The sequence below is a fragment of the Panthera onca genome, chromosome X (genome assembly GCF_046562875.1).
Source record: "Panthera onca isolate mPanOnc1 chromosome X, mPanOnc1 haplotype 2, whole genome shotgun sequence".
NCBI classification, from domain to species: domain Eukaryota; kingdom Metazoa; phylum Chordata; class Mammalia; order Carnivora; family Felidae; genus Panthera; species Panthera onca.
The window spans coordinates 114,793,499-114,818,771 of NC_138357.1; the positions used below are offsets into that span (position 1 = coordinate 114,793,499).

At 41.9% G+C, this 25,273-nt stretch overlaps 1 protein-coding gene across 3 annotated transcripts in view; it reads right to left on the bottom strand.

Annotated features, from left to right (window-relative positions):
- Positions 1-25,273, bottom strand: part of PPEF1 (protein phosphatase with EF-hand domain 1) — a 107,709-nt gene that overhangs the window by 58,727 nt on the left and 23,709 nt on the right. For all 3 annotated transcript variants that reach the window (XM_081794116.1, XM_081794117.1, XM_081794118.1), the window contains 3 exons: positions 12,796-12,923; positions 12,019-12,079; positions 4,253-4,416 (listed from right to left, as the gene is read on the bottom strand). In XM_081794116.1, coding sequence (XP_081650242.1) covers positions 4,253-4,416; positions 12,019-12,079; positions 12,796-12,923 — 353 coding nt within the window. The remainder of the gene's footprint in view (positions 1-4,252; positions 4,417-12,018; positions 12,080-12,795; positions 12,924-25,273) is intronic.

Here is a 25,273-nt window from a genome sequence, read left to right on the forward strand (position 1 = left end):
GAATAAAACTTGAAATCGGTAACAGAAGGAAAACTGAAAAATTCACAAATACGTAGAAATTAAACAACATACTCCTTTTTTAATGTTTATTTATTTCTTTTCGAGAGAGAGAGGGCAGGGGAGGGGCAGAGAGAGAGAATCCCAAGTAGGGCCCATGCTGTCAGCACAGAGCCTGATACAGGGCTCGGTCTCACAAACCATGAAACTATGACCTGAGCTGAAATCAAGAGTTGGACGCTTAACCAACTGAGCCAGCCAGGTGCCCCTAAACAACATACTCAAACAGTCGATGGGTCAAAGAAGAAATCATAAAGGATATGAGAAACCACTTTGAGATGAACAGAAATGAAAACGCAACACATCAAAATATATGGGATGGCAGCAAAAGCAATGCTCAGAGAGAAATTTACATTAAAAAAAAGAAAGTTCTCAAATGAAAAGCCTAACTTGACACTAAGGAACTAGAAAAAGAAGAATAAACTAAACCAAAAGCTAGCAGACGAAGAAAATAAGGATTAGAGTTCAGATAAATGAAATAAATAACAGGGAAACAATAGAGAGAATCAACAAAACTCAAAGTTGGTTCTTTGAAAATATCAACAAAATTGACAAACCTTCAGCTGGAACGACAAAGAAAAACAAAGAGAGGAAATGCAAATAACTATAATCAGACATAAAAGTGAGGACGTTACCACCAACCTTAAAGAAACAAAAAGAACGATAGAATATTATGAATAGTTATACACTACCAAATTAGATAAATTAGATGAAATGGACAAATTCCTGGAAACACACAAATTCCCAAAACTGATTCATGAAGAAATAGAAAATCTGAACAGATCTAGGACAAGTAGAGATTGAATCAGTGATCAAACATCCTAGCAAAGAAAAGTCCAAGGGCAGCTTCCCTGGTAAACTCTACTGAACATTTAAAGCTTTAACACCAATCCTTCTTAAACTCTTCCAAAACACTGAGGGAGAAGACACAATTCCTAACTCATTCTAGAAGGCCAATACTATCCTGATATCAAAGCCAGATAAAGACACCACAAGAAACTACATACCAATATCCCTTATGAACAAAATGCAAAAAACCTCAACAAAATAGCAGCAAACAAACCCCAACAAAATTTTAAAAAGAATCATTGACCTTGACCCAGTGGGATTTATTTCAGGAATACAAGGCGGTTCAACACAGACACAAAATTAATCAGTGTAATAACACACATTAATAGAGTGAAGGAAAAAACACATGATCCTTTCAATTGATGCAGACAAGGTATGTGACAACATCTAACAGCTTTTTACGATAAAGCCACTCAGAAAACCAGGAATAGAAGAAAACTTCAACGTGATGAAAGGCATCTATGAAAAACCCACAACTAGCATCAAACTCAATGGTAAAAGACCAAAAGCTTTCCCCCTAAGATCAAGAATAAGACAAGCATGCCTGCCCTCACCACTGCTATTCAACATTGTACTGAAAGTTCTAGCCAGAGCAATTAGGAAAAAGAGAGAGAGAGAGAGAGAGAGAGAGAGAGAGAGAGAGAAATGGCATCTAAATCAAAAAGGAACAACTAAAGCTATCTCTACTCTCAAATGACACGACCCCGTAGATGGATTATTTCAAAATACACACACACACAAACTACTAGAGCTAATAAATGAATTCAGCAAAGCAAAGTGGCCGAGTAAAAGCTCAACCCACAAAACCAGTTCTCTTTCTATATACCAACAATGAGCAATCCAAAAGGGAATTAAGAAAGCAATACCTTTTCACAACAGTAATCAAAAGAATAAAATACCAAGGAATACATTTAAGGTAGTGAAACACTTGTGCGCTGAAAACTAGAAAACATGGCTGAAAGCAATCAAAGATAACCTAAATAAATGGAAACACATCCTGTGTTTATGAGGTGGAAGACTTAATATTGTCATGATGGTAATACTAACCAACGTGATTCACGGATTCAATGCAGCCCCTACCAAAATCCCAATGAGCTTTCTTTGCAGAAATGGAAACGCCAATCCTCAAGTTCACTGCAAGGGAACCCAAATGCCAAAATCATATTGAAAAAGAACTAAATTGAAAGATTCATAGTTCCTGATTTCAAAACTGACTACAAAGTTACAGAAATCAAGACAATGTGGTAGTGGCATAAGGATAGACACATACACAAATGGAGTCGAATTGGGAGTCCAGACATAAAACAACACATCTAAGGTCTATTAGTTCTCAACGAGGGTATCAAGACCACTCAGTGCGGGGAAGGAACAGACTCTTCAAAAAAAGGTGCTGGGACAAGTGCATGTGCACATGCAGAGAATGAGGTGGGCCCCCTACCTCGTGCCATATACAGAAAGTAACTGAAAATGTTTCATGGACTAAATGTAGAGCTAAAACTATAAAATTCTTAAAAGGAAAGAGAAGGGGTAAATCTTCATGACCTTGGATCTGGCCATGGCTTCTTAGATATAACACCAAAAGCACAAACAACCAAAGAAAAAAATAGATAAATTGGACTTCATCAAATTAGAAACTTTCGTGAATCAAAGGACATTATCAAGAAAGAGAAAAGACAACCTACAGAATGAAACAAAATTTTCAAACCATATATCGGATAAGGGATTTGTATCCAGAATATATAAAGAACTCTAATAACTCAATAATAAAAAGATAAATAACATGATTTTAAAATGGGCAAAAGATATGAACAGACATTCCTCCAAAGAATGTGTGCAAATGTCCAGTAAACAAGAAAAAATGCTAAACATCTTCGGTCATCGGGGAAATGCAAATCAAAACCACAATGAGATACCACTTAACACACAACTAGGATGGCCATAATAGAAATAAAATTAAAAAGAATAAACAAAAGCAAATAACAAGTGTTGGCAAAAAATGTAAAAAAATTGGAACCCTCCCGCGTCACTGGTGGGAAGGTAAAATGGCACAGCCACTGTGGAAAAGAGCGTAGCGATTCCTCAGAAAGTTAAACAGAGTTACCATATGACCAAGCAGTTCTACTCCTAGGCACATATACTCAACAGAACTGAAAACATGTTTATACAAAAACTTGTAAGTGAATACTTATTTTTAATTTTTTCACGTTTATTTTTGAGAGAGAGACAGAGTGTAAGTGGAGGAGAGGCAGAGAGAGAGGGAGACACAGAATCTGAAGCAGGCTCCAGGCTCCGAGCTGTCAGCACAGAGCCCAACGCAGGGCTCGAACTCACAAACAGTGAGATCGTGACCTGAGCCGAAGTCGGGGCTTAGCCAACTGAGCCACCCAGGCGCCCTGTGAGTGAATGTTACTTCATGAGAGCCAAAAGGTAGAAAAAAATCCCAATGTCCATCAGTGACAAGTGAATAAATGAAAGGTGGTATATCCATATAACCGAATATATATATCCACATAACATGCATAGCAATAAAGGAGCAGTTAAACATGCTATGACATGAATGGACATGAATGTACCTTAAAAACATGCTAAGTGAAAAAGCCAGACCCAAGAGGCTACATATTACGCAATTCCATTTGTATGACATGTCCGAGAGAGACAAATCCCCAGAGACAGAAACTAGACTAGCGATTGCCAGGGGTGAAGGAGAAGGGAACGGGAATGGGTATGGCATTTCTTTGTGAGGTGACGAAAATGTTCTGGAATCAGGTATTGGTGAGGGTTGTGCAATTTTGTGAATATACTAACAATCACTGAATTGTACACTTTATTTTTAATCGAAGAATTGTTGACACACAATGTTACATTAGTTTGAGGTGTAGGACCGTGATTCGACAAGTCTACACGTTACCCTGTGCTCACAGTGTAGTTACCATCTGTCACCATACAAAACCATTACAACACCATTGACTATATTCCCTAGGCTGTAGCTTTTATCCTCACGACTTACTCCATAACTGAAAGCCTGGATCTCCCAGTCCCTTTTGCCCATTTTGCCCATCCCCTCACCCTTAAACCACTCACCTTAAAATGATGCATTTTATGACATATGAATTACAGCTCAGAAAAAGAAAAAAAGGGAATGCAGTGAGCCTATAGATAGGAGATTTCTGTACATCCGAGGAGACTTCGGTTTAATAGGTGAAGCAAAGCAGAGGATAACTCTCAGTATGAAGCTTTTCCCCAAGAGAACGCATTTCTGCTGCAGTATTTTCATCCATTCATTCAATGGATGGTCACTGAGCACATGTTATGTACAAGAATCAGGGAGGTATCTGCTTCCACTTGCCTGTTGTTGCTTGAAGGCGTCAACAAGTAAGTCAATATCGGTAAAGGTGAGAGGAAACTGCAGTCGAGGACCGTTATAGGAGTTTGGGACGTCTACAAATGCGACATAGTCCTGTCTATCCTTGTAGTCCTGGATGGTGCTACCAAAAAGTCGAGCAACTATTTCTGGAAAAGGAAAGACATTACCATACTTAAATTCAATCAATACCTTCTTGAATATCGAGCCTGTGTAAGGCACTGTGCTACATGTTATGAATACCAAGATATCTCACATATAACCAAGAGGAAGGATCTGTTCTCAGATCATTAGGTATATTCACATGAATCACCCTCCTCCCTTCCTGAGTGGATACTGTATCAAAGCAGTGAGTTGATTGGTGGAGAGGAAAAGGAGAAACACAGGGAAAACTGGTCAGTCGAGGTACTCTGATGCTCTGAAACTACCTCTACCTTTTTTGCCCACTCTTACATCTTGGATTTTTACAAATAGGGCTGAAAACATAACAGTGCATTGTATTTGATTCAAACATCTGTGCTATTCATGATCTACAGAAAATTAAACTGCAATATTCAGTTTTTCCCGTGAAACACTTCAAACTTTACCTGGCTGTAATCGATTTGTTTCTCTCTTCAGATAGAAACAGATTTTTTTGGTGTGATTTTTTTTCTTCTTGTTAACAAAGCAAATAGAGTTAGATGACAAACCACAGGCAGAAATACCCAAAGGGCCTCTCTTTCAGAGACACCTTTCTACGTTAACAGATTGTCTGTGCTGCCCCTATCAGTAGGGGCTGAGACTCAGAGTCCCTTTCTTGCTAGACTGCCTATGAAATAGCCAGCCCAAGTACAGAAATCTGGCCAATTCAGGTGGAGAAAGATGAAAGGGGATACGGTATAGACGGATTGCAAAAGTGACTCCAATTGTCCATCCCAACTCCTAGACTTGCTCTTTTGCACGTGATTTGCAGTTACTCTCACCAAAGTCTATAAGCCTTGCATGCTTTCATGTTCTCTCTTTTGAACCCATGCGACTACCAAAAAGCCCAAGCTAGTCTAATGAAAGCTCCAAGACTATGGGGAGCAAAACGGAGTCACCCCAGTCAAGGCCATCCCAGATCAGTCATTAGCCAGCTGATCTCCGAATACATGAGTGAATTCTAGCCAAGACCTGAGAAAAACCACCAAATCAAGCCTGCCAAGATCAGGAGAAGCACTCAGATAACCTGTAGATTTGTGGGCAAAAAGAAATGTCTCTTAACCTGCCACCGAGCTATTGTGGTTGTTTAACACACAGTATTATTTCCTTAATAGATAACCGCTATAGAAGATGACGATGTACACTTCAACTCATTAGCATTGAATTGCTACCAAGCCCATCAACCAGAAGTTCTGTGCAAGAAGTTTCTATATTTTTGAATAGAGTGGACATGTTTGGAAGGTGTGACGTTAGCTGATGTAAATAGAATACGTTTTTTTTTCCCACGATCCATTTATGCTGAGAGATTACAGTTAAGAACTAAAGTTGAAAACATTTTTCTAAAATAAGTCATATTTGGTAACTTAAACATGCTTACTAAGTTATTGTATACTCCAATACTTCTTTGTTGGTGGTTGATGATGTTTTATAAGAAGTTAAATTTAGGAATAATAATGTCTGTCTTCAGTGTGGCCCAGCACAGGGTATTTTTCTCATTTGGATTTGATTTGAGATTTGAGAATAAATTATTCCATTTTACATTTGAAAATTAGAAACGCAGAGGAGCTTGGTAAATTCTATCTCAGATTCCACTCTGCAAGCAGTAAAGCCTAAAAACTCCAGTTAACCGTCTTAACGATCGTACCGCTCCATTCTTAGAGAGAAATCTTCCTAACTCTATACATGGAAATATCGGGCTCCTCTTGGGCAAACAACAACAACAAGGAAAAATAAAAAGAGCCCCACCAGCCTCACTAGATTATCTTATAACTGACTTATTGAGTAAACCCAACTGTGTGAAGTACAAGCATGAAACGATTTTCTTTTCCCAATCACTGCCTTCACCTATGCTCTGTCCACTCCCCCTTTCTCATCAGCTGGCACATCAAGCCAATTGCATCAGTTCCAGTCATTAAAATGCAGTCTTGTTTTTTAGGAACAAAATTAAAATATTGCTTTTCTTCTTTAAAATGCACAAAAAAAGCTTGGTCTGGCCCTTCTTTCCATACATTCGTTGACCTCCAATCCTTACAAGTTCCATTTCCCTATGCCAATTCTTAGAAAAAGCTACCTAAAATGAAATATCAGTAAACATCAAATCGTGGCCCTTTTTTTAAAAATCATAATCCTTTTGCTGATTTTTAGCCACATTAAAAAAAATAACATAGATTCTCTTCCTAATATGGTAGCTAAGGAGGATCATAATACGAACACAATCAAAAGCTTCAACAGTTCAAAGGCACGTACTGTGGGCTGTAACTATTATAACTAATAAGAGTAATTTAATGAATGCCAACAATACATGAAGATTTGTGCAACATATAATTTGAATGAATCCTTACCTATTTGATTCACAATTCTGTCAACATGAATCTAAACTAATTAAATATAATGAAATCTTGAATTATAACCAAATGATACCTTTACAAGTTGTTCTAAAGAAAATGCCTCAAAAATACCCCACCACGTATAATCATTTCTTTTTCCCAGTAAAACTCAAAATCTGGACAGGGAAAATTTTAAAGCCCACAATTAAACACACACACACACACACACACAGACACACACACACACAATTTCTGCCTCTGCCACCCACGTGTCACTTTGAAAACAAGCTCCAAATATGGCTAGGGGGGAAAAAGCACCAATTGAACTGCATTTATAATTATTTCATTCCTCAAATATGAATCCTGATTAAGAGCAGTGACTACTGGATAGAAAGATGCAAAAATAATGTTACTTGTGACCAGTGTGATTAAATATCCATACTCACGAAAGTCAATTGAGAAACTCCCAGAACTGACAGGATCGATACTACAGAGGTTTAAGCCCAGTGGTTTGAACCACAGCTTTACCACTGCTGAGACGCATAACCTCGGGAGGTTACTTCCTAAGCCTCAACATTCCCATCTGACAAAAGGGAACGACAACACTAGCAGTCTCGGTGGTTTGTCATGCAGACTAAATGAAATATTTAAAGCGCATAAAAGACATGGCACACGGCAAACATTTAACAAATGCCAGCAATAATAATTTCATAAACGTTGTTATTCGATAGGAGCACAGTACAAACAGGTATGAATCAAAGGCTTGTTAAAGACTACCAAGAACCACCGGGGAGACAGAATGGGGAAAATAACCTATTGACCATAACAACAAAAAGTATAAAATAGCTGGGTATGATAGGACGTTTTGGCCGAGCGGGGAAGCAGAAAGAATAGTCAAAACAACACTTGCGCACACTTCATCACACTCCCCACTTCCATCAAGCTCTAGTTTAAACCTACTGTTACGTACAGCGGCTGCCGCTCTCTACCTGTGCGGTGGATGTGTGAAGTCTCCCCATCAAGTCCTAGGAACTGGTTTGAGCAACTAAGTAGTAGGACGCAGGAATGAATTTCTTCCAGGTCACCTCCCACCCGCGGAACACCCAGAATGTCTCCGCTAACCCTGTGCCTCAGAGTTCAAACCATTATTCCGGAAATGTGAAGTGATCTTCTGGTCCCTAAATATACCCCACTTAGGGTCACAGCCCTTCTGCCAAACAGGCCTTGGGGGACGTTGTGTGGAGCCATCCCACCAAAGAGGGCCATCAGAAAGCAAGCTACAGTAATGCACAGCACGGTGACCCTAGTCAACAATCCTCTTTTGGGTACTTGAAAGTTGCTAAGAGTACATTTTTAAAGTTCTTGCCATACACAAAAGAATTGTAACTGTGAGATGAGGGGAGTGTTAACTAACCTTATTGTGGTAATCATTTCATAATATATACATATGTGAAATCACCGCATTGTATACCTTAAATTTATACATTGTTATGTGCCAATTATATTTCAATAAAGCTGGAACAATTTTTAAAGGAAATCAACCTACAGAACTAATCTGTACATCAATTTTTCTGTTATGTCAATAATCAGATCAGTAAGATTCAAGGACTCTATAATAGAGAGATGTATAAGAGAAACGACAGCCTAGAAATATGCCCTATTACACATTTTTTAATGAATACATGATGAAGGAGGTACTATAAACCACGGTGAAAAGGTACATTACCAGAAATATTGTGGGAAAAATTGGTTAACTGCTTGGACATTGTCTTTTTAGCTGTGTTTTTAAATTGTTTTCAACCACTAGGCATCCAAATTTCCTTTTTTAGTTTAATATAAAAAATCCAAAATGTATGAAGTGTTAAAATTTTTAAAAGCCAAACCATAAAAAAATCTAGAAATACAGGCATAGCGATCCACATTTTAAATATTTCAAGGCCCTCTAAGTTTAAAAGTAGGGATGCACAAAGAAAAAGATATTTAGACTTGAAAGGTATTTTAAATAATTAATGGGTAAAAATTTCCTAAACCTGATGGAAAATACCAACCTAGATATCACAGAAGCTCGGCAAACCCCACACAGCGAAAATATAAATGAACCCTCATCAAGACACATTATACTTAAAGCCCTATTCTCCAATGTAACTTAGGTTAGTCTGTTTCTTCACCACCTCCATGAGGTGATTTTGTTACTCGTTTGTAATACGGTGAAATTCATTTGTCACTGTGTGTGTTCTATTTTGGTGCGTTCAAAGGAATGTTACTCCTCCCTCAGTCCTCTACCCAACTCTCCCATTCTTTTTCCCCTATTCCCACCCATCCACTCATCCCCTGTAGGTAAACAATGTCATTAGTTTCTGATTCATCCTATAGGTTTCTCCTGTATTTATTTTTGCACAAACACACACACACACACACACACACACACACACACACACACATTGATATCAGGCGAAGACTTCTCAAATACGATGCAGAGAGCACTAACCATAAGGAGGAAAAAAAATTGTACTACATTAAAATCAAGAATGTCTGTTATCATCGAAAGACAGCATTTAAAGATTGGGGAGACAAAAGGCAAAGACTAGGAGAAGATATTTGCAATATGTTTCTCTAACAAAGGTTCATATTCTCGTATTTAGAATCCTTGGATACTCTTCAAAACTGGTAAGAAAAAAAGTGGCTAACCCAATAGAAAGATGGAAGGAGACCTGAACAGGCACCTCACCAAGCAGGATGTTCCTATGGCCAATAAATACACAAAAAAGCACACAATTTCGACGCTCACCAAGGAAACACAAAGCAGAAATGTGATACTACTACATACCTGGCAGAATGGCCAAAATGAAAAGGACAGACAACTCCAAGTGTTGAAGAGAACGGAGAGCAACTGGAACTCTCATCCACTGGTGGCAATATAACTTGGTACAATAATTTTATAAGACGGTTTGTCAGTATCTATTAAAGCTGGACATACGCATGCCCTGTAACCCAAAACTTCCACTCCTGGGTGGCAGTCCATCTTCATCCTGGCCCCCAGTGCATCACCCCTCTTTGTGTGTGCATCCCTTTACTGTAGAATGCCACCGCTTCCCCTGGCAAGAGCCGAAGCTCTCCTAACCCTGTGAATCTGTGGCTGCCCTTGTGACCTGCTGTGACCGATAGAATATGGCAGAACTGATTGTGTGTGAGTTCCAAAGAACAGGCCTTAAAGGCGTCGTAGCCTCTGCCTTTGTCCTCTTGGGATCCAGCTACTGGGTAAAGAATTCCGGGATATCCCGCTAGACAGAAAGAATTGAGGTACCTAAGTTCAGAGCCAACACCAAAGTCCCGGCCATGCGAGTAAGCCCACCTAGACCTCCCTACACAGCCCAGCTAGGCTGAGTGAGGCTGAGTGACACCACATGGAACAAAGACATGCCATCCCCACTGAGCCCTGTTCAACTGTGTGATCCATAGAATCACAAGGAGTTAAATGGTTGCTGTTTTTAAGCCACTACATTTCAGGGTGCTTTGTTATGCAGCAATAGACAACTGAAAATGAGTATACAGCAAGAGAAAATGGTCTGTATGTTCACCAAAAAGGACATGCACAAGAATGTGCATAGCAGTACCATTTAAATTACCCAAACTGCAAGCAACCCAAATGTCCATAAACAACGGAACGGATCAGTGTTGGCATATTCATAAAATGAAGTATTATTCAGCAATGAGAATGACCAAATTGCAACAGCGTGGATGACACTCGCAAATACAATGGTGAGTAAAAGACAGACTCAACACTGTATGCTTCCATTTATGGAGTGAAGTTCAAAACCAGCCAAACCAATCTAGGATATAGAAGACAGGAAAGTCATGAAGGAGGAATTGGGAAGTGACTGGACAGGAGAGAGGCTTCTGTGGCTCTGAAAATGTTTTCTTTCTTCTGGGCGCAGGTTACAAGGGCCTGTTTACTTTGAAAAAATGTACTGAGTCATATACTTGTGATTTGGGTACTTATTTTAACATAGGTTAGACTTCAAGAAAAGTCTACATCAGAAGATTAAAACACTGTCCCCTTCTTTGATAAAAATTTTTAAATATTTTTGAATCACCTGCAGATTTTTTTTTTTTTTTACATGCAGATTTTTTAAAAATACAGAGCCTGAGTAAATATCTCCGGGCTGGAACCCAGCCATCTGTGTCTGTGAATCTCGATAAGTGATTCCAGTACACAGACCAGATCCAAAGAGCAGGTCATTAGCAAAAAGAGTGCTGTTTCATTTCACCATCATTATATTTCCTCTCAGAAATATTTTGCCAAAGAACATGAAGCACAAACAACTGTCTCCAAGTTGCAATTATCTGAAAGAAAGAAAATGGCAAAATACCCACTTCCGCCCACTCCCCACTCCTCAGGTTTGGCTATTCTACCATTTAGAAAGCTCCTACGGATCATTAAAGGCTTTAATTAGTTTCATACATATGCGCTCAGCTCAAGGCATGCCATTAAAACACTATTCTTTTGCCGCTTTGAAGGGTGCTCGCTAGATGATTTAAAAGAAGCTCTTAGATGACATATACTTTTAATTAGAACCAAAAAATGACCCAAATTAAAGAAAAGTGAGTCTGTGAGTCTAGCATCTACCTTGAAGAGAACAACAGGCATCTTGATTTGCAGAACAAATGCATGCCCCGGGAGTAACCATCATTTTGAAACCATTTTGAACCCATTCTACATTGTCTGTCCCTGAAATGATTTCCTTAGTCATTTCAGAAGGACTAAATAAATGATAAAGAGACAGAGAGACAGACAGCTGGCTGTGCGGCAAAACAGACAACCGTGCTCAAGCCACCATTTCCCCCCAGGTTCATTTCACGAGATCCTCAAGAGTGTGTGATCTCTCGGCACAAAAGTTTTTGTGGATAAAAAATAAGATCCTCTTTACTAAGCTACTTTCTGTATATCAAGAGATTGTGGTTCAGAGAAGGTGTTCAGCAAATTAACATTGAGTGAAATCGAATTCAGCTTTTTCAAAGTGAAAAAAAGTAAGTGACCAATTTAGTCAAGTCAACAACAATCAGCGAAAAAAGCCACTTGACCTGATTTCACCAGTTTTGGGGGGGGGGGGGGGTCGCAAAGGTAAGACAGGTGAGCATCGTTTTAATTTCTTAGCGTTCTCCCATCTTCGGAGTTTACATCCCTTGAAGAGGGCAATTCAATATGTAATGACTGCTTTTCAAAAGACTAAACATTGTACTTACCTGGATCTTTCTCATGTATATGTGCGTAGTTTTCCAACATGAAGGAAAAGAAGTTGGATAGCTGGACAAAATAAAAATACGTTAGTCAATTGATGACCCCCAAACAGCTACTGTGGCAAATGCTGTCGGTGTTCCAAGCAAGTGCTCTTCACTCTTCTGGAACAGTTGTCTCCCAGCTGCCTTAGGTGCTAACAGGTCCCACCTCCACCTGCCTCCCACCTCCCTCCTGGCCCTTCGCTGGTGAGCCGCACCTCCCCCAGAGACACACAGCATATCACAGATCCCCCCTCCTTTTTATTGTTAAAAATGTACTTTTTTTTCTGCTAATAAGCATTAACGCTGGATTTATACATCACTTTTGCAAGCTTGAAAAAGGCCTTCCTCACCCATCTATATTTTCTTCCAGAACTCTCACAGGTTTGTTCTTGGGAAATGTCTCCATTTTTTAACTCCTTAAAGTATTTTTTCCTTCATAAAGTGACAACTTTACTATTGGGGCACGTACCCAAGAACAGAATAAGGCCATTTTTCATTAGTTGACTAGACATCTGGCAGCCCTCTTCAAAATGTGGACTTCAGAACTGAAAAACACCATCTTCCTCCCAAATCACACCCTCTCCAAACGGCTAGTTCCAAGGCAGTGTCACTACATCCTCCGTTACAGTTTTCGCCAAGGTTCCTCAGCTTAAAATGGATCCCAACTTTCTTTGTTTTTTCAATTATGAGGGGTAAAGAGAGGCACTTTGCCAAAAGAAGAGACGAGCTTGCAAAACAGACCTGCAATTGGCCTTGTTCGTCGGCGTATTCGATGGACTGGAAGATGGTGAGGGCATAGCGCTGTCTGGCCTTCAGTCGAGTGCTGTAGCCCCGGTACCAGTTCTGGATGACCAATGCAGCTTTGAGCACTGCAGCGCCACAGGATACGAAAATTAGAGAAAACCAGTTACCATGCAGCTGTGGGATTGGGGAAGTAGGTATTCCGGAAAAAAAACAAAAAACAAAAAAAACCCAGTCTGCCTGGATTTCCAGGTTCTAAGAACATAACAACTACAGTGAAATCGACCTTTAGATTTTTGTAAAATGTCCTCAAGTCTCAAATACTCAGAGAACACTGATGGCCTAGCCACTGTCAGTAGAGTTTGGGCGGCAAGAAGGCATGAATCTGAATCCCGGCTCTGCTAATTACTGCCTGTGTGACTTTGAGAAGTCACTAAAACTCTCAAAGCCTCCGTTTCCTCATCTGTAAAATGGGGAAAATAAGAGCACCTACCTCCGGCACTACTTAGGCATATGAAGTCTACGTGTGCCCTATGAAGTAGCAATTCCATTCTTCACCACGTACCCCCAAGCAATCCTCACACGGCCCAAGAGGGAGACATACGGGGCGGCGGTGTTTCTTTGTTTGTGACACTAGGGAGTTTGCCACCAATGCAGCCTGGCTGTCCACCGTGAGGAAGGAGAATGTGTAACTCCGGTAGGTGCACACCATGGGCCATCAGGCCACAGCTCGAAGCAATGCATTAAGTAAACCCACAGCAACGTGGCTGGGTCTTAAAAACACAGCGCTTCAGTTAGAACGGTTGTTGACAAGTTAAAGACAATGAAATATAACACATCACTTTACATAAATTTAAAATACGTATACACAAACCCAAAATATACATGTCCTAAGAATATATACGAAGGAAAAGACATTAAACAAATAGAGCGGGTATTTACGGGGAAGGGGGGGGGGTGAATGGGTATGGGGTACACGGATAAAAAGGAGCAAGCAAATTAATTAAGATAAGAAAGGGTCTTGCACAGACCAGGGATGGCAAAGTACAATGAACTGAAAAGTACAATTCGCTCCAGTCTCCGTACCTGAGATTCAATTGATAAAAGATGGATAAATGAACACACCTCCCTCCTTCCCAGAGTTACAATAAGGATGAAAGGAGATCCTACAGGTGAAGAGTTTAGCCCTATGCCTGGTTAATAAATGGCTAAACAAACGGCTACTGCAGGGATAAGCATTGTCTTGTTTGTGGGTTATTCAGGCACACTGACTCCGTTCTGGGGCTCTGAGCCTTGGAACCGTCCTGTAGCTTCATAGCTTTGAAGAAGGCAATCAGGTGAGAGATAATGAGATTTAAAATATAGTCTCTTATGCCTTCCTCAAATTTTAGAGTGAAGAGCAATCAACACCAGCTGGCTTCTTTTATTCATGTTATAATTTTTCCCAGTTAGCACATAAAAATTAAGAGTTGACTATAACAAGAACAATTTGAATTCTAAAAGCAGGATTCTAGCCTCCCGTCCCAGGATCCCTGGCTCAGTACTGCTGTGGTATTACTAGTCATCTGAGCGTATTTATTTATGAGTTTCTCCAAGGCTCTCCGGTTCCAGAGACACTCATTTCATTATTCAGCTTCCAGAAGACCCCAGGAAGTAGACATGAGGTCAAGTATCATGATCTTTACAGGGAAAAACCACAGGGAGAAGAAACAGAGTGACTTGTTCAATACGATAAAGCAAACGATTGGGAGGCTGAAAATCTCGAGTGTTCTCACCATATGGAGAGCCCAGGCTCACCTGAAAGGTCTGTTCTACGGGACAGTCACTGTCATGACCAACCAACCCTGACCTCAGGGGCCCTCTCTGTTCATCAAGCCCAGTGGAACTGTCCGGGGCTATTTACTGAGCACTTACTGAGGGTCGGGCAACGGACTCTTTTCCGTGATCCTCACCGCACTGTGAAGCTGAGAGAGACTAGCCAGTAAGTGGAAATGAACAGCAAGGGCTTGAACCCAGGTCTCACTGATCTGTAGCCCATGCTCTTAACCTCCATAGAGCTACTGACCTTTTTCTGTGCCTCAGTTTCTTCATCTGCACAGTGCTGTAGTAGAATAAATGATCACTAAAGTCTCTTCTACTTAGGATTAGCACCACCAATAATAAATAACCATGCTTATCATTTCTATAATTAATAATGGAACAAAGCAGCGACCACATGTTAAGGGTCGACTGTAAGACACTTGGTCCCCACAAGTATCATCTCTACGTTACACGTAAGGAAACTTCGCGTTCAGAGAGGCAAGTATCTTGTTTCAAGTCATTATCTAGTACAGACTCAGCTCTTCTGAGTCCAAACTCTGGGCTCTCTCCACTATCGCCAGTTACTTCATTCCCTAAACTATTTGCACCTTTCCTTCGTTTGAGTAAGAACTGCCACCATTCCTTGAATGCCTACTATGTGCCTGCCACTAAGCTAGACGTACGTTAACTACCACCTCTACTCCTCCTCCACGAGGGGAAATAGGTGATCCGAGCCCCCTGCCCTATCTCTGCCTTGCTTCTGCCCCATCCATTGCTGGGATCGCACCCCACCCCCCAAGGCGGGAGCTGCCATTTTATTTGATAAGGCACACAGTACTTTCACGGGCTATATTTTACTAGTAGGAGTGGAAGGGAGACAACAATGCTCATTTCCCCGGCTCCTGCATTTCTTCTTCTGCTCCAAAGGCATTCCCCACCCCCTTCCCGGCTGGAAAATGCACCATCCGGTACCTGAGCCCCTACACCCGGGCATGAATGCCACTTACGAAGCTATCACGTGTCAGCTGTCACCCCACACTCCTCTAGTCCGCTCCCTGATGCTCTGCCAATAGGGGCAGTGGGGGGCGACAGTGAGGCTGGAGGAGGGAACCAGGGACACACTCCTTCCCGTCTGCTTCCCGTTCCTGTTAGTGGAACCTAGCAACGGCTCTCCACCCTGCACCCCCGTTCTGCAACCCCCACCCCCAGCAGCTTCTCCTGGTAGCTGCGCTGGATCCAGTCTGCAGTTAGCCAGCACTTGCAAAACCAGCCTCCCAGCAGCCCCTCAGACACACCAGCGCCAGCCGGGCAGCCCCCATTCTCCAAGGTCTGAGTTCCAATGCTGCGGGAACCCTCCTCCAAGCTTCTACATTTTAAGAATTCCAACCTTTCCCTTTCTCTCTCAGCCCTAGAGATGGTAACTTTCCCGTAATTGCTACCTCTGTATACCTTAGGGTTCCTCCAGGAACCTTTCGGTGACCTAGGAACAACTCGACGCCCGATTGACAGTTCTTTAAATTCACCTCTGTCGTCAGATCACTCTATGGTTTCTGCCTCCCGACTAGGCCCGGCCCGATGAGCCGGTGTCACTGGGTGGGAAAAGCAGGCTCAGGTTAGGCCTCAAGCGTCCAACTTCCCGGACGCTCCAGCTCAGGCCCTTCCCAGAATCCCACATCGGGGTTTGAGTACCTCGGCAGCGGCTGATAAAAGGGGCTCTGATTCACATCCCGCTACTGCTCCTTTGGCTTACAGCCCCCCCACCCCCACCCCCAGGGCCCTCTCTGGCGCAGGGAAGGAGACGGGCAGGGCAGGGTTGAATGGACCAACATCCGACCTCGAAAACCTCACCTGATTCCTAAGAACCCACCCGCTCGCGGCACGGCCGCTCTAGCCAGCTGAGGACGCTCTCCTGGAGCAGGAACCCCCAAAACGGCAAAGGTTAGAGCCCAGGTACGAGACACCCTACCCGAGGGGTTGCCGGCTCCGTACCTCCCCCAACCCTGCGTGCAGAGTTGAAGACCTGTGTCATCCAGTCCTGAACCTGCTGGACAGCCTAGGTCCCCTTCTGGTCCTGCTGCTTCATCATGTGACTGGTGACAGGGCTTGTCTTCCCCGTCACATTAATTCCATGCAGAAAAAAAAACCCAGAGTTAAAGCTATTGCCATATGTGTCCCAAGGGCCTCCTATTTTCGTTTCTAGAAGGAAGCAACAGTATGGGTTTAACAAGTTACCTGGCCAATTTTCTGTCTCCAGCACAGGTGGATTCTCTATTACCAAGCCACGGTGTTTTGGGTTTGGTTTTCCCGTGGCTTCTTTCCTATAGTGGCCATCATTATCATGGGAGTTTGCGGGAAATTAAATATCCACGTAGGTCAATGAATAAGACAAAAATTCAGAGCATTGGTTTTGTGCCGGACACTGTGCTTGGTGCTTTATGCAGATCATTTCATTTCATTTGATTTAATCCTCCCACCAATCCTACGAAGTGACATTATCCTCATTTTACAGATAAGGAAACTGAGGCTCAGGAATAACTTGTTTGGGGTCACATCACTTGTCTTTGGGAGAACACAGAGTCAAATCCGGATCTCTGTTATTCCAGAAACTGGGCTTTTAACCATAATGTCGTACAACCCAGGGTGGCACTTGGAATCAGCCATAAAAAAAATGAGACAGTATCTCCTCCCTCCCATACCTTCCCTACCTCACGTTCTCTATGCTCTTCACCTGCTCTATTGTTCTCCGTTCCACGTTTTACCATCTGGCATTCTATATGCTTGTATGGTTATGTGTTTATTGTCTATCTTCCCCTATTAGCTAAGCTACACGAGAACAGGGACTTCATTTTGTTCACTGCTATAACCCCAGCACCTGGGGTAAGGCCTGGCAACGGATATGCGTTGAACAAATGAATGAATACCTTCTAGGGCTCTTAGAACAATAATCTATTAGTAATGTATAATAATGTACTAGTAACGTGTTGCTATAGGTATTAGTAATATACCAATTAATTGAGTGACTAATATAAAACGCTTAGCATATTGCCTGGCACATAGGAAGCACTCAATAAATAGCAGATGCTTTTTTTTTTAAAAGTAAGGTGGGAGGGGCGCCTGGGTGGCTCAGTCGGTTAAGTGTCCGACTTAAGCTCAGGTCATGATGTCGCTGTTTGTGAGTTCGCCCCCCACGTCGGGCTCTGTGCTGACGCTCAAAGCCTGGAACCCACCCTCTCTCTCTCTGCCCCTGCCCTGCTCATGCTTGCTCTCTCTCTCAAAATAAACATTAAAAAAATTTTTTTAAAGTAAGGTGGGAATAACACAATAATCGTCTCTCCCCAGTCTAACAACTTCTAGTGCCCCCCCCCCCCAATTTCCTAATGATACATAAATTCATTAAAAATTTCACAAACTACTGTGGACAAACAGGCTACCATCCCAGAACCCAAGAGTCAGGAGCAAGAAGAACTGTGCCAACCAGGATCCAGAGGGCTCACTCCTTTAGAGAGCACAGTCGTGGCTCAAAGACCGCCTTCTCAGTGAGGCCTTTCCTGACCACTCTTTTCAAAATGGCACCCCGCTGCCCATTGCCCATCTCATTCCTTATTTTCTCACCCTGGCACTTATCACTACCTGCTATAGCACATATGTTACTCATTTGTTAATTGTCTCTCTCCTTCCACTAGAATGTAATCTCCATACGGGCTGGGATGTTAGTCCGCTGGGTTAGCGGCTACATCCCCTGACTCTGGAACAGCCCCTGGAACATGGTAGATGCTCAGTATATACATGCTGAATGGATGAAATTACTCTTCAGTTAAGACTTTCTGTCTTGCGTTTCTCTTCGTGCTGACTGGTAGAGTCTTATCTTTGGTTTGTTTTTCAAATGAGAGTTTATTTGACAGACAGTTCTTTAAACCGGAACCTTACATTCAGGACAATAAGGCATTTAAAGACTCTCTGCTTTTGGAAGTCTGCTGACAGAGGCCTCCTGAGGAGGCCCCAGGATGAGCAAATATTTAATGTAACTTTAAGGGGCCTGACATCCAGTCAGGAAGAAAGAGAGGCGCAAGTGTGATAGAAGTCATTAAAATGAATTCAAATGAACTGGAAAGAGAACGAAGCAACTAGTAGCAAAAGGCTTTAAACAAGGGGGAAACCATCTCTTCCTTCAGCACTTCGAAGCATGATGACACTACAGTCTGGCTTAACTCTGGGACCGCAGTCTTCTTGGTTATTCTTGTTTACAACTATTCCACACCTGCCATCTGCTAGAGTGTGTGACTGTCATAGAGAGACTTCTAACTTCACTGGAGAAACGGCTCAAAGCACATGCCCAGTGGACATGAGATGGTCACAAAGTCTGCTTCTTGGGCAGCAAGCGAGACAAGAACCGTGTGAGGCTCACTCATCCGCGAACTCGGGCATCCCTGCACAGCATTCTTGTCCCTAGAGAGCATTCTTTTTTTTTTTTTTTTCAGATGTTTATTTTTGAGACAGAGAGAGACAGAGTGTGAGCAGGGCAGGGGCAGAGAGAGAGGGAGACACAGAATACGAAGCAGGCTCCGGGCTCCGAGCTGCCACCAGAGCCCGACGCGGGGTTTGAACTCACACACCGTGAGATCATGACCTGAGCCAAAGTCGGACGCTTAACCGACTGAGCCACCCAGGCACCCCTGGAAGGCATTATTCTTCAGAGGGAAATGAGAGTAAAGCATGAGGCCCAGTCTCCAAATACTGACGGGCACTTTAAACAAAACCATCACTTTCCCTAAATGACAAGAGAGATCATAATTTTATCATTCTTGGAAACCTCTGGCGTTCCGGTCAGAGAAGGGCAAGAATTAGAGGTCTTTTCTTTGACTTTTTATTTACTCATGTGCTCACCCACCCAGCAACCCATCCACATGAGATAATAAAGAATAAATTTTGAATTGGTCATCTGGAGACTTCCATTTTGGTTCTGACTCAAGCAGGTGCCAACTGTGTAACTTTGAACAGATTGTTTAACCTCTCTGGTCCTCAGTCTCTCACGTGAACCGTGAGAACTTGGAATTATGTGATCTCTAAGATCCTCTCCAGTTCTGAAATATTCTAATTCATCCTTCTATTTTTTTTTTTTTTTAGGGCCACAGCTTCAGCCTACCTACTACTGCACATTGCAAAGCTGAAAATAACCATTCAAGGACAAAATAGGGCAGGTACATGTGAACACTAAGCTTAGAAGCTTCTGGACAAAGAAGACAAATTCTAAAGGCTACTAAAACAACAATGACAACAACAAAACAACTGAATTATCCCTATAGAAAAATCCAAGTCAAGTCACTAACATCCTTGGCGTCTGCATCAAGAATTGTAGCAAAGTTTGCTAGCAAGTAGTCTGGGAACATTAAACACTTCACCCATCATTTCTCTTTTAAATTGCCTAGAGTCTGATTACTGTGTATGATCGGTTAAGTGGCTCAAGTGACAGCCAAGAGAAGATGGATAGAGATGGACGGGGAAGAAAGTGAAGACAAGCGTGGGCTTGGAGACAGAGACACATGGGAAGGGGCTAAGGTCCGGAGGTTTCAATGAAGATCAAGAGATCAGAACATGGGACAGTCATAAAGACTACAGAGGCAGAACTGATGCGGGTGGCCACAGGGGCCAGGAAAGGGGAGTGAGCCTCTCAAGTAGAGTGAGGAAGGGGTGCTGGAGTTTAGGAGGTAAAGGAACTGAGACACCAGTGCATTTGGGCTTGTCCATGTTTACAGTGAAGCTACTCAAGATGATGCCAGGACGTGGTTCACGGAGTCTGCAATGGATGGAGAAGGGAGAAGAAGGGAAAACAAGCAAGAGCTAATAAACGGCATTCCCAAAGGGCAGAACCCTAGGCTGCGGCCACCACAGACTTAACAAACACATCTCAGGTTGCACAGGACTGGGATATTATTTGTTTACGTTTATTTGTTCATTGTGAGAGAGAGAGAGAGAGGGAAAGAGAGAATCCCAAGCAGGCTCCGTGCTAACAGCACCCTGATGCAGGGCTCGATCCCACGAACCATGAGATCATGACCTGAGCCAAAATCAAGAGTCAGACTAACTGACTGAGCCACGCGGGTGCCCCAGGACTGGAATATTCTTAACTTTTTCTCTGAAAGATTTTCAGACATACGGGGAAAGGTCAGAATAGTACAATTGTTAATATTTTGTCACATATGCATTCTCCTACTCTCTGTCTCTTGCTTCTCTCTCCACACATGCCTACCATTTCTTCAGTCTCCTTTATTCTAACACAATTCCTTAGCCTTTCTTTCTTTTTAATGACACTGAAATTTTTGAAGAGTACAGGCTAGTTATTTAAAATATCCCTCAGTTTGGATCTGTCTGTTATTTCCTCATGATTAGATTCAGGTTATATATTTGGGCAGGAATAAGTGATGAGTCTTTCTCAAGTATGTTACATCAGAAGGCAGATGACATTAATTTGTCTCATTACTGGTGATATGAACCTAGATTACTTGGTTAAACTGGAGTAAGGTAAAAGGGCCCACAGCGACCACCACCTGGCTAAGTGCAAACAGGCTCGTTAGGCAACACGCCCCCAGGCGCCTGGGTGGCTCAGTGGGTTAGGCATCCGACTCTTGGTTTTGGCTCAGGTCATGATCCCACGGTTGGTGAGTTTGAGCCCCAGCTGGCAACGTGGAGCCTGCTCGGGATTCTCTGTCTCCCTTTCTCTCTGCCTCTCTCTCATGCTCTCTCTCTCTCTCAAAAATAAAATATATAAACAAAAATCTTTTTTTTTAATTTTTTTTTTATTATTTATTTTTGAGAAACAGAGTGAGACAAAGCATGAGCGGGGGAGGGGCAGAGAGAGAAGGAGACACAGAATCTGAAGCAGGCTCCAGGCTCCGAGCTGTCAGCACAGAGCCTGACGCGGGGCTTGAACCCACGAACTGTGAGATCATGACCTGAGCCGAAGTTGGACACTCAACCAACTGAGCCACCCAGGTGCCCCTAAACAAAAATCTTAAAAAAAAAAAAAAAAAAAGAACTTAAAAAAATATCCATAGGCCCTAGCTGACCAATGGACTACTTACTACTGAGCACAGGTACCAAAACAAAGGAAAATTCCATGTGTTCCCATACCTCCTCACCCTTCCCTCCTTAGCTACAGCCCCCCACCACTGCCTCCTGGCAGACAGTCTCTCCTTTGCTGCTCCTTGGCAGAATATTCAATAAACTTCATTTGCCTTTGCTCTGCCTCAAGTGACTTCTTTCACCACCAGACCCCACCCGATCGGATGGATCGCCCCACAGCGGCCACGTAAAATTCTCTACCGTAGATGTATTTATTTGCTCCCTCTTTACAATTAATAAACAATTTGCAGGAACATGCTTTAGGACTGTGTATATATTCTGTTCTCCAAAATATCCACAGATAATTTTTGCCCAAATCAATTCTTTCTATGGTAGTTGCAAAAATAGTGATTTTCGAACTCATTCTCTCTACATATATTAGGATTCAGATTGTTAAATGCCCCATTTAAAGCCTTCTTTTATTCAACAGGGCAATGGAACAACACAAAGATTACATGAAGCCCATCTTATGGAAGTTTTCATAAGAACTGCAATCCTTGGCTACACCATAGTTCAGGAAAATATGAAGCTTTAGCCGTACGATACCGAAATAATAAGCTAAATCAGTAGAACCACGAAAACGACAGTTTACAAGTAACCGTGAGCTCTCTATCATATGAATTTCTGCCAATTTTGTAAAGAATCATTATCAGGAAGATCTCAATTTTTAAAAACTATTATATTTTTAATTATGTAAGAAATTTAGCTATGTAAAAGTGCTACTAGCATTTTAAATTATTGAAAAATTTTCTCATAGGAAATATGTTCTATTCAACAATTCAATCATGACCTCTAATCCTCACTCGGAAAAAAAAAATTAAATGTCTTGACTGCAATTCTGTTTTATGTCTCCCCTGTTATTAATTACTAATCTGAGTTATATTGCCACATTCATTCACCCAAGGTCAAATACGATCAGCATTAAATTTTTGCCTTTTGCAGCTGCTGAAAAGATAAGGCAATATAAAGCCATAATTGTGTAAGAAAAGTGTTCCGATTACAGGAAATAACTGGCAAGTGGGCCTCAGGTAATGCCCTTTCTTATACTCCGTTGAAATATGTCTCTTTGTAACAGGATTTTCTAACAATTAACAGGATCCAACTAAAAGCTGGCTCCTTTGTGAATTGTCTAGTCAAGGCTAGAAGCTGGTAAAAAGCATTTAAATGGGGGAGGTGGGACTTCATCCTCTTCCGGTAATACTTTCTACCCCCCAAGAGCTCATGATTCTAGAGTGGGTCTCTAAATAGTCCGTGGCAGAGTCTCTTAATACTTAACATTTCTAAAAGTAGAGGTGGATTAGTCACACAACGAATAAACAAAAAATATGAAGATGCATTTAATAGGTGTGAAAAATGAAAAGGATGTTTGGTTTTTGTGTGCCTGTTTCATACAGGCAATAAATGTGTTTGTAGTACCATTCCTATATAAACCTCAAGACCCACACATTATCATATCAAAAAGTGAACAATTAACTAAAAATTATTATTGAAAGGGATCATAGGGGCGCCTGGGTGGCTCAGTCGGTTAAGCGGCCGACTTCGGCTCAGGTCATGATCTGGCGGTCCGTGAGTTCGAGCCCTGCGTCGGGCTCTGTGCTGACAGCTCAGAGCCTGGAGCCCGTTTCAGATTCTGTGTCTCCCTCTCTCTGACCCTCCCCCGTTCATGCTCTGTCTCTCTCTGTCTCAAAAATAAATAAACGTTAAAAAAAAAAAAAAAAGAAAGGGATCACTTTCAGAATCTGTGTCTCCCTCTCTCTGACCCTCCCCCGTTCATGCTCTCTCTCTGTCTCAAAAATAAATAAACGTTAAAAAAAAAAAAAAGAAAAAGAAACAAAGGGAAAGGGACCACTTTCAGATGCAGAAAGTGGTCTCCTTCCACAAAGAAAAGTACTTGTTTAAAATGATTCCCTAAACTCTGTGCTGACAGCATGAAGCCTACTTGGGATTCCCTCTCTCCCTCTCTCTCTCCGCCCCTCCCCTGTGTGCTCGCTCTCTCTCTCTCTCTCTCAAAATAAATAAATAAACATTAAAACAAAAAAAAAGATTCTCTAAGGGGCGCCTGGCTGGCTTAGTCAGTAGAGCATGTAACTCTTGATCTCAGGGTCATGAGTTCAAGCCCCATGTTGGGCGTGAAGCCTACCTTACAATAAATAAAATAACATAACATAACATAACATAACATAAAATAAAATAAAATTCCCTAAGAGAACTTTTATCGTGATGAGCACTGAGTATATAGAATTGTTGAATCGCTATATTGTGCACCTGAAACTAACATAACACTATATGTTAATTATCCTGGGAGTTTAAATTGATTGAATTGGTTAATTAAATAAAATGTAATGATTCCCAACTGATGCCAACAAACCAGGGATATAGTATATGATACAGGCTGAAAATGAAGATTTGGCAGTTTTGACATACTGATGATAATGAAAGCCATGAGAGTAAAGTTACTGAAGGAGAGCATTCGAGTGACAAAGGAAAAGGCCTGAGAGGAACCCAGAGGAATCCTAATATTTAAAAGTTGGGAGAAAGTGGAGCCCTTATAAACAGTTCAGTGACCCAAGGACAACCAGGAGAATGGGCCGAAGCCAAGGGCCATGAGTGCAAGAGTGCCGAGTACTGCCAGGAAACCAAGCAAAATAAGAACTGAAAATGGTCCAGTGGGCTTCAAGGGCATTCAAGAACTTGTCAAAATCATTTTCCGTGGGACGGAATGAACCACGAGAAGGTGGGAGACAGCACTGTGAACGTCCCCTTCAGGAACAAGCTCTGAGAGGGAGGAGAGTCAGTGGAGGGAACCAGAGGGAGAGGGAAGGCCTTTCTTCCAAAGGGAAAGGAAAAAAACAGTTACAAAAGGCCATTTTGGACAATGAGGAAATTCTGACTATGAACTCTATGTTCAACAATATTAATCCACCAATGCTACAATTTTTTTCAGTGTGATACAGTATTACAGTTATATAAAAGAAAAACCCTCTTTTTAGGACACTCATGCTAAGTATATAGAGGTTAATATCATAATGTCTACAGTTTTGCTGTCAAATGGAGAAGGCACAGGAGACGGAGAAAGGGAAGGAAGGGAGAGCGGGAGAGAGAAAATGGTAAAGGGTTACAAGCTGGTGAACCCAGCTGACGGGGATGTGGGTGTTCGCTGTATTAATCTTCCATCTTCTCTCTGTAGGTTTGCAATTTCTAAAGATAAGAAGTTGGGGGTAAAGTAAAACAGAACGACATGAAGGGAAAAAAACGTACCCAAACCCAAAGAAAAGGAGAAAAAGAGGAAAGGCACGCGAGCACGTTAAGAGTGTTAATACGGTAGCAGCTAAGGGAGTAAGCAACAGAAGGGGGAAATGAATACCCCCACCCCTCCACAGGTACCCGCAGCTATAGAGCATATTGATGGTCTTTGGGTGGCAAGAACTTTAAAGAGCATCTCATCTGATGTCCCATTTCACTGAGGAGGAAAATGAGGGACATCCCAGCTCACAGAGATTTCTGCTATACCTCACGATGCCAATAAAGACTGCTCGGTGGCAGTTATAAAAGAAAATCC